This window comes from Xenopus laevis, chromosome 9_10S (genome assembly GCF_017654675.1).
Source record: "Xenopus laevis strain J_2021 chromosome 9_10S, Xenopus_laevis_v10.1, whole genome shotgun sequence".
Taxonomy (NCBI): Eukaryota; Metazoa; Chordata; class Amphibia; order Anura; family Pipidae; genus Xenopus; species Xenopus laevis.
Genome location: NC_054388.1, coordinates 63,415,272 through 63,437,392, shown reverse-complemented (window position 1 = coordinate 63,437,392; position 22,121 = coordinate 63,415,272). Strand labels below are relative to the sequence as shown.

The 22,121-nt window shown below is 40.2% G+C and overlaps 1 protein-coding gene across 2 annotated transcripts; it reads right to left on the bottom strand.

The window, feature by feature from the left end:
- Nucleotides 1-632: 632 nt before the first annotated feature.
- Nucleotides 633-15,143, bottom strand: gca.S (grancalcin S homeolog). Of its 2 annotated transcripts, none has more exons than XM_018237381.2 (8): nt 14,952-15,070; nt 11,593-11,730; nt 9,703-9,772; nt 8,886-8,929; nt 7,083-7,230; nt 6,312-6,425; nt 2,712-2,770; nt 633-2,303 (listed from the first exon to the last, which is right to left on the bottom strand). In XM_018237381.2, the coding sequence occupies exons 2-8, from the start codon at nt 11,719-11,721 to the stop codon at nt 2,277-2,279; spliced, it is 591 nt and encodes a 196-aa protein (XP_018092870.1). In that variant the 5' UTR covers nt 11,722-11,730; nt 14,952-15,070; the 3' UTR covers nt 633-2,276.
- Nucleotides 15,144-22,121: the final 6,978 nt, after the last annotated feature.

Below are 22,121 nucleotides of genomic sequence, written 5' to 3'. Positions count from 1 at the left end.
AACATTAAATAAACCCAATAGGGTTGCTTCCAATAAAGATGAATTATCATTGGGTAACGTATAAAGGTACTATTTTATTTTTGCAAAGAAAAAGGAAATAATTTTTAAAAATATGATTTTTTTTTTTTTTTTATTAAAATGGAGTCCGGAGCTTTCTGCATAATGGGTTTCCGGATAATGGATACCTGAACAAGTAAAAACAAAATGACCTATAAGATCCCAAGCAGGATTCGGTTCGGGATTAGGTCTTTTTCAGCAGGATTCGGTTGAATCAAATCCTAATTTGCATATGGAAATTAGGGTTGGGGAGGGAAATTGTGTGACGTTTTGTCACAAAACAAGGAAGTAAAAAATGTTTTCCCCTTCCCACCCCTAATTCGCATGTGCAAATTAAGACTCGGATTTGGTTCGGTATTCGGCCGAATCTTTCACAAAGGATTAGGAGGTTCGACCGAATCCAAAATAGAGGATTGGATGCATCCCTACCTATAAGTGCTTTATAATAATAATAATGTCCTATTCATTTATTGCATTACTTTTTTACTTTCTATTCCTGTTGAAACGAATATATAGAGTATAGCACTCACCCAATTGCACCGTCATACAGGAAAGAAGACACACAAAGGCTCTGGTAACTGAATGTAGAAGAATTTATTCAGTATTTGCAATATTATTTGTGTTTGTTGCAGAAAGAAGACATTATAACAATGGTGCCAATCAGTTAACTGTAGAAATACTTTATTTAAAAAAACAAAAAAAAAAACTGTATGGCAAAATACATCAAGTACAAGAACGATAATGAATCATGATGAAGCCTTAACATTCCCAGAAGGTTTTGTTTGTGTAGCAGAGACTGGGAAACATTTTCGGTTCTAAAGGTAAACGGTGGAACAATTTCTCGGTTCACTTCTGACCTATTGAAAAATGATACTGCCTCAACACAGGAGACGTTCTACTAACCCCACCAATTCAAAGTGATTATATGGTGAGCAACACCCGACTGCAAAGTGTATCCCTGTGTCTTAAAGCCATACCAATACAATTCTAAAATTGACTTATTGTAAAATGATACCTTTATTCCAATCACTGTACTTTCTAAGCTACAGAAGCCCAGATACCTAGCCTTAAGGTGGCCACACAATGGCAGATAAAAGCTGCCAATACAGCCCATGTATGGGGCCTTCCCAGCTGGCTAAAAAAAAACCTGCCTGTTGCAAATGAATGCAGTCCTCTCCAGACTTGTATTTTTAGGACCCCATTAGGTTTTTCCCAGGGGCCCTGGATATTTTTGGCCAGACTGCATAAAATCAGCTCTTTGGCAACCCCACCAAATAAAGTGGATTCTACCTTATCCTACCCAAGCTGGGGCTTAGAAGCCAAGGCTGCCCTAGCCCTGAAAATAGTGGCAAGGAATTAAGGCCCTGGGAACAGCACTCATTTTAAAACAGTGTTGTCCCTTTAATATTAAATGACCTGAATGTGCTGTTAAACTCACAAGCACTTAGTTTTTCAGAGTAGAATATGCACATACATGTATTCACTACCATATTTCTAGAATTGTGAAAAAGCACAACGTGATTAAACAGCAGGTTCTACTAAACGCAATAGGTTTAGAACACCAAGCTGATAACGGACATCAATTTCTCACAATGAAGCAAAATAAATAGGTATGTAAAAAAAAACAGAATCCTCAACTGGAGATTCGGCCAAAGATTTAAGCCAAATTGAACAAAATCATGTATAAACTGAAATTGTTGCTTTCCGTTAGCTAGGGCTGCCTGACTGCAAATTGGTCAATGTAAGGGATTTATTAGCCATAATAATAGTTCCGATAATGGGAGCACTGTGCCTTAAAGCTACTACAAAAACATTAAAGAACAATTTTTCACCAACATTGATTTATGTTCACATAATTAGCATCACATCAACGACACACTTATTATTAGAGAAGCAAAGCAATATACATTAAGGACAAGTGGCTGCTGCATTGTGGAGCTTTCTGGCCTTCAATAGAATCGATCCTTTAACTGTATGTATCAGAGAACTGGCAAAGGGTTAAACGACAATTTTCTATGTTAAGAGTTGGCTGCTGTTTTTCAAACAATACACAATAGCAGTGCGTGTGTGTGTGTATGTGAGGGATATCCAGAGTCTAATATTATGCACCTGCAGATGCTTTACAAAATGAAAGATGATGGCCCAAATTCACAGCTATGATGCTCAGTTCCTTCATGTTGGGTTATAATGCCATTCTTCACGATTTGCCTGGACAGGATTCAGATTGTCATGATGCACTGCAAAAACTGCACAACATAGAAGATTAATAGATTAAAAGCAACATGTACCAAGGATTTCTGCACACTTTATCCTCACACAGACAGCCATTACAGTAAGTGTTTTGCACAGCAAGAGTTCCTCATGGACACTTTAGGCTCCTAAATAAATAACTTCTGCTGACGGTGGTAAAGAAGAGCATACTCTCTGATGGTTGTGTCTCCATAGAGGGAGGCATACACTAACTGTAAATCTACCCACTCTATATTACAGACAGCCGAGATACAGGCTGGTAATAAAGACTGAGACCAGCACATGGGTTGCCCAAGTAAATACAGCAGCTGCTCACAGTGAGGACTAGTGTACCATTTGTCTTTTCTTTCCACTTTTCCTGTATACATGAATGCCTACAAAATGATGAGAACCAAGATACTTACATCATCATATATAAAATGCACATATCCTTGCTGCATGCCGTCTCTCCTCCTAAACACATCTGTAATGATACATAAGAACATGACTGAAAAAACACACAATGCCACTTAATTATAAAAATAAAATGTACTGTTTTCTTACCATGGAGAATAAAGTTGGCCATACAACTCCGCTCATATGTAATATCGAGCAAATAACCGATTATAACGGGCACCTATGCAGCCCACTGAGAGAGGCCCATTTCAACCCACCAATGCGGTTCCTGACAGATGGAATTTTCGAGCCTGTTCGAGATACAGGTATCTGGCAAATTTTCAGCCACATATGTATCAGGAGGGCAGGTAAAGGGGTTGTTCCCATTCAATCACTTTTAGTTCAGTTGGTCTCAGATTATTCTCCAGAAATAAAGACTTTTTCCAATTACTTTCTATTTCCTATTCGTGACTGTTTTTCTAATATTGAAGTGTAAAGTTTCATTTTTCACCTTCTAATGCAGCTGTGGGGGGGGGGGTCGCTGACTCTTTAACTGATCTAAATTGATACATTTTCTTTTTCTACTAAATGATACATTTAGTTGATACAGTTGTTATCTTTGTCCCTGCTCAGCAGAATCCCTGAGTTTCATTAAAAGCGGCTGTTAGAATTGATACAATAGTTTCCAATATTTCACATACTGGTGAAAAATGTATCAACTAAATGTAGCAAGTTGTAACAGTTCAGAATGTTCCTGGATTACTAAACTGCCAGACTGAAACACTAGACAAGAACATTAAACTGTAACGGGGAACTCTAGCAGCTTCTACACCAAAATTTGATACAGAGGCCCACATAACACAGAAATCCCGAATATCACAGTTACATATTTCTTCAAAAAGTATGAATAAATGACATTTTCTATGCTGCAATCCAGCTGGTTAACAGATCTTCTCTTTCTACATCATTTGAAATCCTGGCAGGGAAGGAGGGACTAAACACTGATGTTATAAATTGTAACAACTTCTCCACAGCTTACAGACAGCATGCAGGAACTACATCACCCACAATGCATTGCACTGTGATGTTCCTTTCCTTATTGAAATCGCATGTGCAGGGAATTGTGGGGTTTGGAGGATGCAGGCTGAGGACAGATGGCTGCTGATACAAAGTAACAGTAGTCAGCCAACTCAGCAAAGTAGTCAGAGAGATCAGCAGGAGAGTAGGGGGCTAGGCTTAGGGAACTGTCAGAAAACATTAAAAATCATGAAAAGTCTGCATATTTTTAATTTATGTATATTGCAAAGATGTTTGGAATTATGTTAACTTTTCAAAAAAATGTAATTATGTTTTTGTGGAGTTTCCCTTTAAACTTAAATTTTGGGGAAATGAAATGGAAAGACAACGATAAAAAAAAGAAAAGAAAATAAATCACAGACAGTACAGTTGTGCTCATAAGTTTACATACCCTGGCAGAATTTATGATTTCTTAACCATTTTTCAGAGAATATGAATGATAACACAAAAACTTTTCTTTCACTCATGGTTAGTGGTTGGCTGAAGCCATTTATTGTCAAACAACTGTGTTTACTCTTTTTAAATCATAATCACTAATGACCCAAATGACCCTGATCAGAAGTTTACATACCCCAGTTCTTAATACCGTATATTACCCCCAGTAACATCAATGACAGCTTGAAGTCTTTTGTGGTAGTTGTGGATGAGGCTCATTATCTTCTCAGACGGTAAAGCTGCCCATTCTTCCTGGCAAAAAGCCTCCAGTTCCCGTAAATTCTTGGGCTGTCTTGCATGAACTGCACGTTTGAGGTCTCCCCAGAGTGGCTCAATGATATTGAGGTCAGAAGTCTTTGCTCAAACGTTGCACTGCATTAATAAAATTGCAAGGGCTTGCCCTGCTAACTAAATTCCTGTGTGCCGGTGATCCTTCTACATACCTTGGTTGGGAGGTTGCAGATTCCCCTACCACCGAGCACCAGGACACGCTGCTTGGGGTTTTGTGAGGTGTGCGGTTTCTTCAAATTGGCTTAGAACACACAGATAGCCAGTCCGGGCCTGGTTTTGGGTCATTGTCATGTTGGAATGTCCAAGTACGTCCCATTTGCAGCTTCCGGGCTGATGAGTGCAAAATTTCCTCCAGTATTTTTTGTATTTCACCTGAAGTTATTTGTGGGGTTTTCCTTGCATCCCGAACAATTTTTCTGGCAGTTGTGGCTGAAATTTTAGTTGGTCTACATGACCTTGGTTTGGTTTCAAGAGAACCCCTAATTTTCCACTTCTTAATTAGAGTTTGAACACTGCTGATTGGCACTCAATTCCTTTGATATTTTCTTATATCCCTTTCCTGTTTTATAGAGTTCAATTACCTTTTCCCGCAGATCCTTTGACAATTCTTTTGCTTTCTCCATGACTTAGAATCCAAATAAACATCAGTGCAGCACTGGATGAAAGATGCAAGGGGCTGTCAGGAGTCCAGAAAGTCATTGACCTTTTATGCAAACCCGCTAATTACAAGCAAACAGATCACAGGTGAAGAGGATTACCTTTAGCAGCCATTCTAACCCTTTTTTGTCAAGTTGTGGGCATGTGTCAAGTTGTATGCATGTTATCAGGCCAAATCACCAGGGTATGTAAACTTTTGATCAGAAACTGGAGGCTTTTTGCCAGGAAGAATGGGCAGCTTTACAGTCTTAGAAGATAAAGAGTCTCACCCACAACTACCACAAAAATACTTCAAGTGGTCATTGATGTTAAAGGGGCAATACACGGTATTAAGAACTGGGGTATGTAAACTTTTGATCAGGGTCGTTTGGGTAGCGATTATGATTTAAAAAGAGTAAACACAGTTGTTTGACAATAAATGGCTTCAGCCAACCACTAACCATGAGTGAAAGAAAAGTTTTTGTGTTATCAATGGTTAAGAAATCATATATTCTGCCAGGGTATGTAAACTTATCAGTACAACTGTATCTTCTTTGATAGTCACAGACCATAAATCTGAATTTTAAAGGTTAACTTACCATTTAATGTTAGTGATCACATAAGCTCACAAAGTTAACAATCACACTTATGTGCCAAAAGACCTGTTTTAATGCATCTCATGTGGTAAATAAAGGAGAAAGGTGCCAAAAGTTAGTTACCCCCAAGTGAATATATTTACTTACCTGACACCCCGGGGCCGGTGCTCTTATCAGTAGAAAACTGCACTGACCAAGGGTTCTTCCAGCGAGCACCATGGAGCGATAGTCTTCCCGCTTCTTTGCTCTTCAAATTTCCAGGGCAGACACATGCGCAGTAGAACGAAATAGCCGGCTTTTTAGTTAAAATTCTGCTTTTCACTCTTCTGAGCATGCCCAGTTGCGAGAAGAAAAAGAAGGAACAGAATCGCTTTGTGGTGCTCACTGGAATAACCCCGGGCCAGTGCAGTTTTCTGCTGATAGGCTGATAGGATTCAGGTAAGTAAATACAATGTTGTCTTTTGGCACCCACAAGTATAACATGCCTTTCCTTCTCCTTTAAAAGGTTAAAAATAAATTGTGCTGAATTTCTAAGTCATAAATCACTAACTTAACTTAAATGCCCACAAATTGCATACTAAGGAGAAAACATACCTGTTAATGCACGCAGCTTCACACAGCAAGCTACATAGTCATCAAAAAAAATTCGGCCATCTTTGCTGTAACGTTTTACAATAGAGTTCAATGTTGGAGGAGATAACCTGTAACCTGCAAAAAAAAAAAAAAAAAAAAAAAAAAAAAGTAAGCTTAAACTTCAATTTCAAGTTTTGGTTAGAATTTATGGTCTGCTAAGTTTATGTGCCATTACAAAGTTCTCTGTATTGCAACAAAACCAAAATGGCATCAAATTGCTTTTAAAATAAGCCACATATGACATTTACCCCATATGTGATTAAAAGCAAGCTGCTTATTGCAAATGTAGTGCCTTTTAACAGGTGACCAGTAAATGCTTCCTGGTGATTGGTTGCTAAGGGTTACTGCTTCTGGGCAAACAATCTTTTATTAAATAATTCCTTTTAGTCAAATTTTGGTATGTGTATGGTGGGTAGATGATCCCAACCAATATCTACTGTATGTACCATGGATACTGGTTAGTTAATCGATTTGAAAGGTTTTAAAAATTAATCTGCCAATGTGCCATGTCAGCTGCTGAATGGAAGGAGCCACAGCTCTTCTACACTACTCGCTCTTCTTTCTGTCCGGGCCATCAGCATGATTACAGGCAGTCAAACAGAGTATACCCCCCTTGTACGATATCTACCCAACATATTAATGTGGAATTGATAATCACTTACTTTAATGCCAATACAAAGAGGTTGCAACTTATCTCTGAATGTGTGTACACAAGCCCACCAATCTACTTACCCATTGCGAAGATAGCTTGATTTAACTCATGCGGCTCCACTGTTCCACTTCTGTCCTGATCAAATGTACAGAAATTTTGCTTCCAGGCATTCAAGGCCCCCCACAGTTCTTTGAACTCATTGAATCCCATCTTGCCAGTATGATCCCTCTGTTTCAGGCTGATTAAAGAATATTTTAAAAAACACATTGTCTGATGTTTGTGTTGTAAAATCACAAAAGACCATTGCCTGTGCCACTTTTCTATGGGCACTACTAAGGAAATCTTTATTACTATTAAATTTACCAATAAATATGTTCCTCTGTAGTCAAGAAACACAATAGAAATACTAATATGAAGCAATGGTTTGTATTCTGCTTTTACGTGAGGGGTACAGTTATCAGCAGGGCAAAACCAATGCTTCAGGGCAGAGAAACACGTGGAGATTCGGGGAGATTAGTCGCCCGGCGACAAATCACCTCTTTATCGGGCGACTAATCTCCCTGAACTGCCTTCCCACCGGCTAAAATATAAATTGCCGACGGGATGGTACTCTGAGCAATTCGTTTTCCAAAGTTGCCCAAAGATTCCTCGTGAGGCAACTTCGGAAAATGAACCCATTCTGCAAACAATTTAGATTTTAGGCGACTGGAAGGCAGTTGGGGGAGATTAGTCACTCAATGGAGAGGCGATTTGTCGCTGGGCGACTAAATCTCCTCCAATCTCCACGTGTGCCGCTGCCCTTAATATTTTAAATATTTTTTTTATTGTGCAAAGGCTGCAGACAACAATAGAATCAACCCAGAATCTTATCACTCCTTTTAAAATAAACAACAGTACCATAGGGAAGACTTCCGCTATAAAATGAATGAATCTGATCTAGAGATAAAACAGAAGGAACTACTGTGTTTATGGAAAGGTGTTTTCACATTAGCATTTAAATTACTGCCGGTGGGAAGGGAACTTTGGTCCTTTTAGCATTTGTGCTGGACGAGATAAGGGGGGTTATTTACTAAAACTAATTTTTTAATAATATTTTACCAGAAACAAACTTGACCTAAATCCCATCTGCAGATTTGGCTTATTTACCAATATTTCTGGTCAAAAAAACTCAAAAAATCATTTTAAATTCAAATCATACAATTACAGTATATCAAATTGCAACTTGAAAAGTTTGAGTTTTGGAGTGAAAACCAGTGTCAAACACCCAAAATTCGTGAAGGTTTAAAACATCTTCAAATGGTTAAAGGGACAGCTGCCATTTTACATTCATTCAACATGTTTTAGATGGAGTACTTTCAGATTCAGACTTTAAGCAGCAGTTGGGTGTCAGATATTCATTGACATTTAGATTGAATATATCATATAGGGGGGCTCCCTTTCCTAGCAGACATTTAGAGCTCACGCAAATTCCAGTACAAACAAAATCTTAAAAAATAATTGCCTTTTGCTCAAATTCTGCATGTAGAGCGACATGATGTCTGGTGATTTTAATAGAGTGAGCTCTAATACATCTTCTAGGCAAAAGGAGCCCCCTATAAGATATATTGGATCTAACTGTCAATGAATATCTGACTCCCAATTCGTCCATCAAGACAGAATCAAGAGAAACAGATAATGAGCGAGGGGATAGTGAAGATAAACTTGATTATTTTAGAAACAACGCAGAATATTTAATTGATTGTATTTAGAACGTTTCTTATTTCAGAATGATGAAGCTTATATTACATTTTCATTTTAGCAATAGTTCCCTTTAACCAGTATTCATAGGAACACAAAAACAAATGGAGTGGCACACACTGCAGATCAGCTTCATAAAAGGATACATCTAACATGGCAAGCATAATTCGGCACGTCTCCAAGCTGAAAGCTACAGTAGGGGGAAAAAATATATATTATTATCCCATATTTACATGCCGACACACTCTGTAATTCTTTGTAGAGATTATACATCATTCACATGAAAAGATAACTATGAATAAATATATTGCTCTTTGTTTCGGGTACCACTACCAATGACATATCTATCTGCTCTAACACTAAAATTTCCAGCACCCTCAAATGAAGGAAGTTACAGTTCAGCAACAGCTGGAGAACCACAGTAGCCACTGATCTTAGAAAAACACAACACTTTCTGCATTCTAATATATATATTCCAATTATATAAACAACAGAAGGTAGATGCAGATTTATAAAAGCGTAATGTAACGACTGGCATGCAAGCAGCAAAATGAAATAAGCTTTCAGCTGGACTACAAAAGATATACTGCACTTAGTAGTGTGCAGTATATATGGCCAGCAGAGGCAGTGGACAGGAAAGAAGTAAAAAGTCTCTGTGTAGGACTAAAATGTAGAATACTAAAGCTTCAGTTTTTTTCAATAAATCCACAAGGTTAGAAATATTGTAAACATCAGTAATTCATCAGACTATCAGATGGTCTCTCGACCCCCCCCCCCCAAGCGTGGCATGATTCAGAAAGATCAAATGCATTGCCTCCAATACGAAAATGTCCTTTTCATTTAAACATCTTCAATTATTTTTAAAGAATGATTCTGTTGCAGGTATGTATTTAAGTTCCCCAAAGTAAAATTTGTATGATTAATATAGTTCATAGGGAACACAGGTATTTTTTTCAAACTTACGAGCATAGGAGCCATGGATTCCAGCCTGTGTTAAGCATCTCTGTAGTTCTTCAGCATCTATTTCACCATCCTGCAGAATAACAGTTGATTTAATAAGCATACACTCAAGCATAGATACTGAACAAGCACAGAAGGATCATTACTCAGCTAGAAGGTTTATTCATTTCTATATAGTACTAAATGGCGGTTAAAGATTTCATTGCACTGGTGACGTGGCATTACATTTTTTTTTTATATCAATGACACCTAGATAATTTGCTTCCCTCTGTGTTAATCAGAGGATGTACTACAAAAAAGTGGTTTACATACTTCAGAATTAAGAAAACTGCATTTGTGTAATAATCACAATTTCCTCCTATAGTTTCAGAATATTACACAATGTTTCAAGACTAATGGCTTGTCGATAAGCAACATCAGTATGCCACTATATACAATAATAATAATAAAAAAATGAACTTTAGTATCCTTTGTTACTAGTAGATATGTATGAAGAATGAGGACAAGTAGTGTGTCTCTTTTTCAATCTCAACTGACATGCTAACTTTTTCACTTTGCTACAAAGCTGCTCCCAGAGGTGTAAATTGACACTTCTAACCATTCTCCATGGACTTCTAACCATTCTGCATGGACTTCTAACCATTCTGCATGGACTTCTAACCATTCTGCATGGACTTCTAACCATTCTGCATGGACTTCTAACCATTCTGCATGGACTTCTAACCATTCTGCATGGACTTCTAACCATTCTGCATGGACTTCTAACCATTCTGCATGTAGTGTTAAACTAAAAGGGACACTAAACCCAACCATAAAGCTGTTCCACTACACTCCTAGTTCTCTATAGGAATTGAAAAACTAAATTACACATGGAAAACAATTCACCGAGAATTCTAACAAAAAACTTTAATTACAGATGCAAGAGAATTCACCAATGACAATGCTAAAAACAAGCACTATGTCAGGCATCTTGCTATTACATACAGTCCTATTTGCCTTCATAATATCACACTGGAATTAGACATAGGGATAAAGAACAGACTTGTAGAATGCTGGAAAACTGCTTAAAAGTTTCCAACTCCAGTTACAGGAACAAAGAACACGGAGCCTAACTTACATAGATCAGATTCTCATTGGAGCATTATTCTGCATTTTAATGCACCCAGGGTCGCTGTATTTATGAAAGAGAGTAAAGAAATAAGGCCTTGACATAGCTTTACATCCAGTGTGCATGGTTTAGATGCATATGCAGCATGTCTTAGGGGTCCTCCATCTTCAGGATCAAAGAAGCTTTAGCTCACACCTAACATTTGATTTATTTGCCTTTTGTTGGAATTTCAGCAGCCATCTGGTTGCTGGGGTGAAATTTACCCTAGCAACCAGGCAGTGCTTGATTAAGAGACCAGAGGATGAATAAAAGAGGTTCTGAACAGGAAAAAATAAAAAGCAACGATAACAACAACATTGTAGCCTCAGAGCAATAGATGCTTGAACACCAGGGTCAGTTACCTCATTTAAAAGCTAGGAGGAAGTAAAATCATACAAACTAAATAAAAAAAAAAAAAACTAAGACCATCTAAATAGTTGCAAAGAACAGACCATTCTATAACGTGCAATAGGTTAACTTAGAGGTAAACCACCCTTTAAAATATTAATGCACACATACCTGAGTCAAATCAATATGGCATTAGGCCTAACACCAACACTAAACACACTCAATTTAATGGGGGATATACCCACCAACATTATCTAAATAATCACAAAATGCAATATATAAATAGATACAAATAGGTTTCATTGTTATACAGTGGTGGATTTTATTTTAAGTTGTTAAACAGAAAGCTTAGGGAAGATGCACTGAGTGTTGCCAATAGAAAACAGAATATAAGGTACCTGTCCAGCCACAGCTCGGAAATATGCCCACAAGGGATCTCCTTCAGGATACTGGGGCTGCCCAAAGTATCCACCTTGCAGATTCGGTGGAGCCATGGTCTGTCCCATCATCTGCATGTGAGGATTCATGTTTCCAAACTGAAAAACATAAGAGAGGCTTGTAAGCAATGCAATCGCACATGGGATATTTGTATTCCACAGTTCAAGAAAACATATAAAGTGTACAGCCTTTCATTTTGCATTGGTTTACTGTTTGAGTAATTGCCTAAAGATAACTAGTAACGCATGGCTGTTTTAGTGACAGTGGCTCAATCATGTGACCAGAAGACATAAACAGCATAATAAAGGTAAATGCCATAAAAACACAAAGAGGAGCAATTATTTTAAATGAGAACTAAAGTAACATTTTAATAAAAGGTCCCCATCCGCAGCAAGGAACCCCCTCTGGATGGTCGTGCTCTCCACAACTATCTTGAAAATTCAGAGTTATGCAGTTGGTTGGCAACTGCCATGACAGGCCAATTGTCCTTCAGTTCTTTGGTCTCCGATGGTGATTGAGCAGCCAGGCCGAATAGGATTGGAAGACAAGCGGGCAGTCATAGCAGCTGCCAACCCTACATTTTAAAGGACTGGAACCACCATCCTGTTTTTTTTTGTTGTTGTGGAGGTTTGGTAGCGAGGCCAGTGCAAGGGACATTTCACTTAAGTTCTTATTTTAACTCAGTAGATGGAAACAAAATGTAATCAAATGACTAGAGCAATGTCATATTAGTCCCTCCCACCACAGATACATTAAAGCAATATAGAACACTACCATCAACACCAATGAGTCCCTATTAAACCAGTAGATATCCAGTTAGATACGTCACAAAACTGATGATGAGTGATTATTATGCTTTCTTTTACAGACATTGTTGATAATTGACAACAGTCCCTGTCCCAGCAAAGTTTACAATCTAAAATCCCCATCACATTCACACACTAGAGTCAATTAAAAGAACAAGAAAATGTTTGCATAGATGGGGGATAAACAAGTGTTAAACCAGCACCATGATTTGTGGAATTACACTAAGAACATAACTGCCACAGACAGGATAGAGGTTGCAAAGTGGCAGCATTCCATTGTGTGTGTCTAAAAGAAGAACCATGCCAGGGTATCCTGTAAGTATAAGCACCACTTCCTCTTACTGCAACTTCACCTTTTCAACAGATTTAAGAGGAAACAGTGTGGCATCTCCAGCTCCCTGATGGATACCGGTTGGCCAAGTGCAGGTGCAAATGGGAGAACCACGAGTTGCTAAATGTGCAAGTTTCAGGAAAGCAGTCAGGCTACAGGGAGAGCCAATCACATTACCTACTGAGTGCATCTATAAATTTACATGGGCAATGCCCACACTTTTTCTAATTGATAGATAAGACATAGATTATAATGAGAGAAGAAAGCAGTTAGCCGGTAACTACCCACCAGCAACTACTCAGTCTAGGGACGTGCGCCACCCTCATCTTCCCCCCAGCACCTGTTCACTTAGCTCATGCACAATACAGAAACCCTCTGTATAGTGCAAGCTCCAAGTCTGAGAGTCTGATTAAGTTTTTAGGGGATGCCTCGAAAGGGCTGTCCACCTTGAAGAAGACTAGCTTGGGCCAGTGTACTTTTTTTTTTTCTTTTTTAAAGGAAAAGGAAAGAAACTAAAGAAGTAGGCTAGAAATGTTGTACATTATAAATTTGTTTTCTATACCAGCCGAAGGCAACCACAGCCCTTTGACAGTAAAGATCTGTGTCTCCAAAGATGCCCCAGTAGTTCTCCCATTTTCTTTTCGGCTGATTCACTGCACATGCTCTGTACTGCTTACTTACTGAGCTTAGGGACCCACTCACAATATACTGTACACATAGAATATAAATGTCTCATAATAAGGCTGATTAGTCATTAATACAGATAATTACTACATGGCAGCACAGAAACTGGTGCAAATAGCATCAGAAATTTGATAATTTGATCATTTGCAACAACCCCTGAGCTTAGCTGCTCAGAGCCCACTGAGCATGTGAGTGTCGCAGACACTTTCCAAGATGGTGACCCCCTGTGACAAGCTGGAAGTCCTGGATCATTGCTACTATTCAGAAGCTGAAACTTTAGGCTGGTGCAATACGTTCAGTATATAAAATATGGCATTTTTAGCCATATTCATTTTGAGGTTTTGTTCTCCTTTAAAGAGGAGCAGCAGAGTAAAAATCAGATCAGAATCATTGGGGGTGTATAAGAGCAGAAATATCCAACTAGCATAAATTTATACAACAGTGAGTATGCAAAGGAAAAGCTAAACCCAAGCAGGGCCAGGCTAGTGCAAATACTTATTTTGCCCCAACTAATCACCAGACTATAGAACAGTGGTCCCCAACCAGTGGCTCGTGAGCAACATGTTACTCACCAACCCTTTGGATGTTGCTCCCAGTGGCCGCAAAGCAGGTGCTTATTTTGAATTCCTGGCTTAGAGGTAAGTTTTGGTTGCTTAAAAACTAAGGGGCACATTTACTATTGGTCGAATATCTCAAAAAATGCTTATGGGGACCTTCCTCATAGGCTAACATTGGTGCTCGGTAGGTTTTAGGTGGCGAAGTAGGTGGTCGAAGTTTTATATTTAAAGAGACAGTACTTCGACTATCAAATGGTCGAATAGTCAAAAGATTTTTTGTTTGAATCGTTCGAGACGTAGTCGAAAGAGCCAATTCGATGGTCGAAGTAGCCATAAAAGAAATTCGAAGTTTTTTTCCTTCTAATCCTTCACTCGAGCCAAGTAAATGTGCCCCCAAGTGTACTGCCAAAAAGAGCCTCTTTTAGACGGCCATTGTACACAGGGGCTACCAAATAACTAATCACAGCTCTTAGTTGCCCCCCCCCCAGGAACTTTTTCATGCTTGTGTTGCTCCCTAAATCTTTTTACAATTGAACGTGGCTCATGGGTAAAAAAGGACCCCTGCTATAGAAGTATAGCAACCGCAAACACCAGCAAATCTATTGTCTTTGTTTCTGCAGCACCCGATTCACTCATTTCCCCTAGTGCAGGGCCCCAATAGGACAAACAGATTGAGTCAGTGGATACCCCTCACTACATACCCAGTAATGGAACAGATATAAAGCCATTAGCCACACTGACTCCCTGCTACAAAGCCCAGGATACCCAGGGGAGCAAAAAAGTAGCCTCTCTACTACTTTCATCATATAAGGAAAAATTGCACATTTTCTAACCTAGAGCACTTTACTTGCTGTTCAGCTGCAACTCCCAGAAGCCCCTATCAGGCCCAAGGGTTGTATGTAGCCCCACAACAGCTTATATATTCATAGTAACTGCTATACCCCAGAAAAGGTCGAACAGTCAGATGTACAATTTGCCACGGAATTCTGGGAATTGTATTCCTAATCGAGGTGCTCTCTCCACCAGGCTACTAGCGTACCCCCCAACTCCGTGTCATACTCACGCCTCCATATCCAGGGTACGCCATGGCTGCAGTAAAGTGACAGCGTTTACGGTTCTTCCCCTACAAATACCTCACTGAGTGAAAGCGCGTCAACAAATCTCTGGAAGTATAAGGGGCCAATCAGCGCCCCGCTGACCCTAACTACCGGCTACCCATTGGTCTTCAGACAACCGACTCCATAAGAACCCGCCCTTTTACTAACGTCATAGAAACGCTGACATTTTTCCGCGACCGCACCTCGCCGAAAGAATGACTTTTACGTGTTTCCCCCCTATATTTTTATCTCATTGGCCACCGCTATAAGCGTCAACTATAAGACTCCGCCTACCTTTGAGTGACATGTCTGCCTTGTTGCTAGGCGACGGTGCCTAAAGTTTCACCTGTTTGTTTTAAGTGGAAATGCGTTATTTGCCTCTCCCCTTTTAGTAACACTTTATGAAAATAAATAGGGATTTATAGACAGTTGCATGTTTATAAAAGTGTAGTGGAATAAAATGGTTTACACAGAAAATATGAGGATTAGGAACAATCCTTCCTAAATTCCCCTACACCTCAAATGCCTTCACAGGGTTGTATGGGTCTGGCTTCACTCATGATCCCCCCTCTCCCCCAAAATTCAAAAATGGAGGCATGTCAACTCACTGGGAGTTACCTGATTTGGATCCCCCAGTCTCCCATCTCCATAAACCATTCCCCTGTGTTTTCCAGTGTCTCTGCTGAATTCATTGCACATGTGCTGTAGTAGGGCTGATGCCTATTGTGGAAATAAATATTGGCCTTCCTGTATTTTTGCATTTTTTTCCCTATTGATAACATTGGCATCAAGCATAATTTTTACCAGCCAGGTGGCAGTAAGCAGTGAGCATTCAATGACATCACGGTGAGCTTGTGCACATGTGCAGTGAACATTTCGTGACATCAGTAAGCTTGTGCACAATTGCAGTCTGCAATCAGCATTCAGCAGCTTCAGAACAGTGTGTACTCATGCATAGTGACTAAGGTTGCCAACTCTCCCTTCCCTGACCCTTCTGGTGCCCGATCAACTATTATATGCCGCTAGTTCCTGCTCTTCCGATGGATCCTCCTCTACCCTGCCCGTTTTCAGGCCTTCGGTAACATCATTTTATTATTATTAACATATTGCTTGGCACTGTAAAGTAAATGTGATTATACAACTAAACATCATCGTCTGACCCCCACCTTCAAGTTGGTATTAAACAGCAAAAAGGTGATAATCCAAACAGTGATGTCACTTCCAGAGACAGACATACGCAATGACATCATTTCCGATAGCTTCATAAGATACTGCGTCTTCGGGTGACTTCGGAAATCAAAGCGATGCGAGTGCATTGGCGCTGGCGTTTTCTCATTATAGCAGGTGGAAGGCAGGGGGAAGGTAGTTCGGGGAGATTGTCGCCCTGCAGAAGAGGCGATTAGTTGCCAGGCGACTAAATCTCCCCGAATTTGCCCGTGTGCCCCTGCCTTAAAGGTCTACTGGTAGATACCAATCTACCTGTTGGGCACTCCTGATATACAGCCCTTAGTTAAAGGAAAACTATACCCCCCCAAACAATGTAGGTCTCTATAAAAAGATATTGCATAAAACAGCTCATATGTAAAACCCTGCTTCATGTATATAAACCATTTTCATAATAATACACTTTTCTAGTAGTATGTGCCATTGGGTAATCATAAATAGAAAATTGCCATTTTAAAAAAGGGCCGCCCCCTGGGATCGTAGGATTCACTGTACTCACAAACAAACCAAACAAACCATACATGTTAGGTCACATGAGCCAATTAACAGACAGAGTTGTGTCTTTTGCTTCAACACTTCTTCCTGTTGCAGTTAGAGTTGTAGTATTTCTGGTCAGGTGATCTCTGAGGCAGCACACAGACCATCACAAAATGGTGGCTCAAGGCAAGAGATGTAAAAGGGCAATATTTACTTAAATATATATTCCAGTTTGGTGAGATTCTTTAATATGCCACTTAATATGATATGAACTATCTGTTGCTTAAGTGTTCATTTTGGGGGTATAGTTTTCCTTTAAGTATCTGAACGTTGCACAAAGCTCCAGAGCTGCTGTTTGCATAAATCCTTATTGCATACACAAAGACTGATATGCTAGTGTTATCTAACAGAGATAAGATAAGCCTAGTAAGCTAATAAAAATATTGATTTGATATAAAGTTTAACAATCAGTGGGGTACTCTTGTATAGCAAAAAGGGTGCCCTCTAACCGTTTATGTGCTGGCTATTTTCCTATGATCTGGATAATGATACAATAAACAGGAAAATATATCAATAATCTAGGGCACTGGTGCTTTATGACTTGGATGCCAAAACCACAAATTCTTAGATCTATGGCATGCAAAGTTCAAGTCATGTCACTGCTGTGCAAATTTGAATATTCAACAGCCTTATACACGTGGACACTGGCACATGTAGCTATTCTGGGCATATGGTCACTCAGGCAATTAATAGCTGTTTGGGTGGGCACAGTGGCATAACTACCGGGGGAGCAGGGGGTGCGATTGGGCCAGGGCCCGCACCCCCTCAGGCCCCCCCCGGCAGCTCGCGCGCCACTAATTCCGCCGGTTCCGGGCGTCCGGAAGGAGGGCGGGGGGGGCCCGGCTGCACGTCCCACGCCAGGGCCCGCCCCCTCTAGTTACGTTGCTGGGTGGGCACAAACAAACTTATGGCATTCAGCACTTGTGAAAGAAAATAACCTAACACATGTGCATGTGTGCAAGGTTGTGGCATTTTAGAGTGTTTTGTCCAGCTAATGCATGTGTGACAAAATGTTTGGCCCGTGTGCCAGCACCTTTAGGGATGCCATTACTCTATATTTAATACAATAGTGTATTACAACATATAGTACTTGTGTTTGACCAAAAACTCCCTATAAGGGGTGGGTTGGCCTTTTGATCACTTTCCTAACATTCTCAAATACGTATCATACATAGCCAATCAGAATTCCTTTGGGCATTCGAAAAACTGCTTTTTCTTCACTTGCACAACTTACTCTTCAGGCCCTCAAAGTGACATTTATTTCAGTACAGCTGCTACATGCCTGTCACCCTTATCTCTTATCCACCTCATTACTGTGGCTCAATGCCAGGCATACCTCAGCTTTCTCCCAGCATTCTGCAATGGTGAATTATGACCATCAGTATCTTTAGATGTTATTCTTTATGAGCTATATAATTATAAACCCCTTGTAATTGCTGCAAATCCTTTATTCCTCCTATAAATTGTATAACTGGATGGCATACTTCTTCCATTACTACAGTTTTAAGTGATAGGGTTCCAAGCAGGGTGACTGCTTTGGGGTCCATCAGAAAAGAAGTTTAATGTAGGAACAGTTAGCAAAACTTTCAAAATTCACCACAAATTAATTTCATTTTTGTGCAGGCAGTGCAGTAAAAAAATGTAATAGCAGTGAGTATAATATAAGTGATGGGTGAAGTAAAAAAACACCCAAGGTAAGGAGCAATCTTGCTTGCATACATGCAGTGATAAGTGGGGAGGTGAGGAGAGTGACAAATCGTGCTGCTGTGAAAGACCTCCATTTTGCCTACCCCTGGTTTAGATTCTCTGGGAAGGGACTGTGGCTGCGGGATAGCAGGTATAGTAGGGAGAGATGGTGTCTATAGTAGCAGTGGGATAATAGTATCTGGGAAGGCACTGTGGCTGTGGGATAGCAGGTATAGTAGGGATTACTTGCCCCTGTGCCATCTGTTTGTGTGTTCTGCTGGTATTTATGTATGTACTTGCCCCTGTACCATCTGTTTGTGAGTTCTGGGGGTATTTATACATGTACTTGCCCCTGTGCCATCTGTTTGTGAGTTCTGGGGGTATTTATACATGTACTTGCCCCTGTGCCATCTGTTTGTGAGTTCTGGGGGTATTTATACATGTACTTGCCCCTGTGCCAAGTGTTTGTGAGTTCTGGGGGTATTTATGCATGTACTTGCCCCTGTGCCATCTGTTTGTGAGTTCTGGGGGTATTTATGCATGTACTTGCCCCTGTGCCATCTGTTTGTGAGTTCTGGGGGTATTTATACATGAACTTGCCACTTTGCCATCTTTGTGTGAACTAGGGTTGCCACTTGTCAGACAACCGGTATTTTGAAGGGTTGCCAGGGTCAAAACTTCCTGGATGGTTTTTCAAATTAGGGAAACTGTGCAGGATTCCCTTGATTGACCCGGCGATCGGCTGATCGCCGTGGAATAGCTCCACCCCCTGATGGCAGTGACACACCCACCTAACTCACAGGCCCGCCCACAGATGCCTCCTTGCCCCACCCTGGAAAATTTTCTGCGGACACCCATGGAGAGATGGTGCCTATAGTAACAGTGGGATAATAGTCTCTGGGAAGGGACTGTGGCTGTGGGATAGCAGGTATAGTAGGGAGAGATGATGCCTATAGCAGCAGTGGAGATAATAGTGTCTTGGAAGGGACTGTGGCTGTGGGCTGGCAGGTATAGTAGGTAAAAATGGTGCTTATTAGTGATGTGCCGATTGGAATTTCCCCAACCCACACCTGCCCTCCCTTGGCCCGCGCACGCCCACATCAGACCTCCGCGTTGCTTTTGTAGACCCGCGCTGACCTGCCCCGCCAAAAATAGCAGGGGAAAGAAGTCGCAGCATCTATAAAAGAAAAACCCGGAAGTCGAGGTCGGCCCGAACCCACGGGTCCCACAGGTATCAGGCCCACATATCACTAGTGCCTATAGTACCCAGTCGAGGTAATAGTCTCTGGGAAGGGGCTGTGGCTGTGGGATAACAGCTATAGTAGGGAGAGATGGTGCCTAAAGTAGCAGTGGAGATAATAGCCTCTGGGAAGGGAATGTGCCAGTAGGATAGCAGGTATAATAAGAGATGGTGTCTATGGTAGGGAGAGATGGTGCCTATAGTAGCAAAGGGTATAATAGCCTCTGGGAAGGGACTGTGGCTGTAGGACAGCAGATATAATAGGGAGATATGGTGCCTATAGTAGTTGTGGGGGAATACTATAATACTAGTTTGTGATATAGTAATGCTATATGGCAACAGTAACATCAATAATGTTGCCCATCCTTTCCTTGTTTTTTAAAGCAAATCTTTACATACCCTTCAACAACCAAATCTCTCCAAAGTAGGTAGTGTGAAACTAACTACAGATGCAATAGAATTTTCCGATGTATATATTATTTGCCAGACATACATCTTGTAAAACAAATTTCATGTTCTCACACTGAAAACATTGTAAGGACAGATAGAAAAATGTGTTTAATGCGCTTATAGAAGTGAATTGAAATAGGCAGCAAAAGGGGTAGGAAGAGCAAGCAAGATTTTCCATGGAGGATCTTCTTATATATATGCCCAGCTTTACACCATTGCGTAACCAACATTTTAACAACTAACCAGCTTTCTGTCTGCTACGGTCGGAAACCTATGCCCAGCACCCAGTGCTAGATGATAGAGCTCAGAGGCAGGTTGTAGATTCCCAGTCTGAGCTCACACGTGCAGTTTTGTTCACTTGATGACATAGCTGCATGATGAGCTCTGAGCCGACATGGAGTATCCATATAAAAACAAAAAAATAATATAAAAAAATACGCTACAGCAAGTCAAAGTATAAAAACACTAGGTGACACACTTCTTTTAAAGTGCAAACTAGACTGTGACCTTTCTTAAGGTAACCACTTGCTATGAATTTTATAAACTGAAACTATTTAATTAGTTAATTTGCAACAATGTTTGTACAGCAGGCTTATCTACAATGCTCCCTAGGCTTCTGTGCCTAGAATAGGGTAGCCAGAAGTGCTCCAAATAAACAAAAATGAATGTGTCTGTTAGAGAGGGTAGCAGCAATAGGCTTGGGCCAATTCAGCCTTAAGTAAAATGGAACATGCTCTCTTGAAATAATCACTGACAATCTCTTGGGCTAATTTACAATCTATGGGGCAAAGTGCAAAAGAAAATAGGTGCAAATGTCCCTCTGTTGTTAAAATTGTCAGATTTTTTTTTTTTTTTATAGATTCAACAAGTTTGAGTGAAGCACTGAAATATGTAAAAATACAATGCAGTACAAAAACAAAGATTTTGGGTTAATTGCAAAAGCATAGCACAGAAAAACAAGATATGTATTTGTGTTTAGCAAAGGGTTGTGTGAAAGAGCAACTATTTTGATGTAGGGGGAGGATGCCTTTCACTGGAAATAATAATACACAAGCACTGAACATTCTTTAGAACAAGGTGGCATTTGTGTGCTCATAGCCTGCTTAGAACCAGCGTTTGTATACAAGAACCAGAGAGTACAAGTTTTGGTCACTTTTTCCGCATGCATGGGCAAGTGTAATTCCTCACTTACTGGTTCTGTTTCTTTCCTGTCCAGCCCTGCTATGCATTGTCAATGGTTTACTGACTAGCACAGACTGAGTCACAGATTTGGCTAAGATTTTACAGGCGGTAATGTCTACCCTGCTACAGTCTGCACATGTGTTGAATAGACACTGAATGATGAATGGAATGCAGCAAATTCTTTTATTATGGTTAACTAAAACAAGGAGAGTTTCTCAGCTTTGGTGGGTATGCACTGAATCCCACAAATGTGGTCATATTAGAAAAAATAGGAGCATTTCAAGGGACAGAGCATTAACCTAACGTTTGAGTTAATTTTTAATATGATGTAGAGAGTGTTATTTTGAGAAAAATTGGAATTGGTTTTAATTTTTTTTATGTATTTGTGTTTTTTTTTAGTTATTTAGCTTATCATTCAGAAGCTCTCCAGTTTGCAATTTCAGTAGTCAGGTTGCTAGGGTCCTAATTACCCTAGCAACTATGCCTTGATTTAAAGGGGTTGTTCACCTTCAAACAGGGCCGCCATTAGAAATCACGGGGCCCCATACAACAAAATTTTTGGGGCCCTGCCCACACTGACGCCCAAGCTCCACCCCATATCCCGCCCACTCCACATCGCAGTTGAAAGACCACACAGACATCAGCGCTAAAAAAGTAACCCCCCCGACACAAGTTATAAAAAACTATTGATGGTC

Excerpts from the sequence above, each read along its gene's own strand:
- gca.S (XM_018237381.2), bottom strand. The coding sequence starts at position 11,721 with ATGAATCCTCACATGCAGATGATGGGACAGACCATGGCTCCACCGAAT. Across the intron at positions 8,930-9,702 it reads AATCCATGGCTCCTATGCTC|CTTTCAGCTTGGAGACGTGC; the intron begins GTAAGTTTGAAA and ends CCCCTACTGTAG. Across the intron at positions 6,426-7,082 it reads TCAAGCTATCTTCGCAATGG|GTTACAGGTTATCTCCTCCA; the intron begins GTAAGTAGATTG and ends TTTTTTTTGCAG.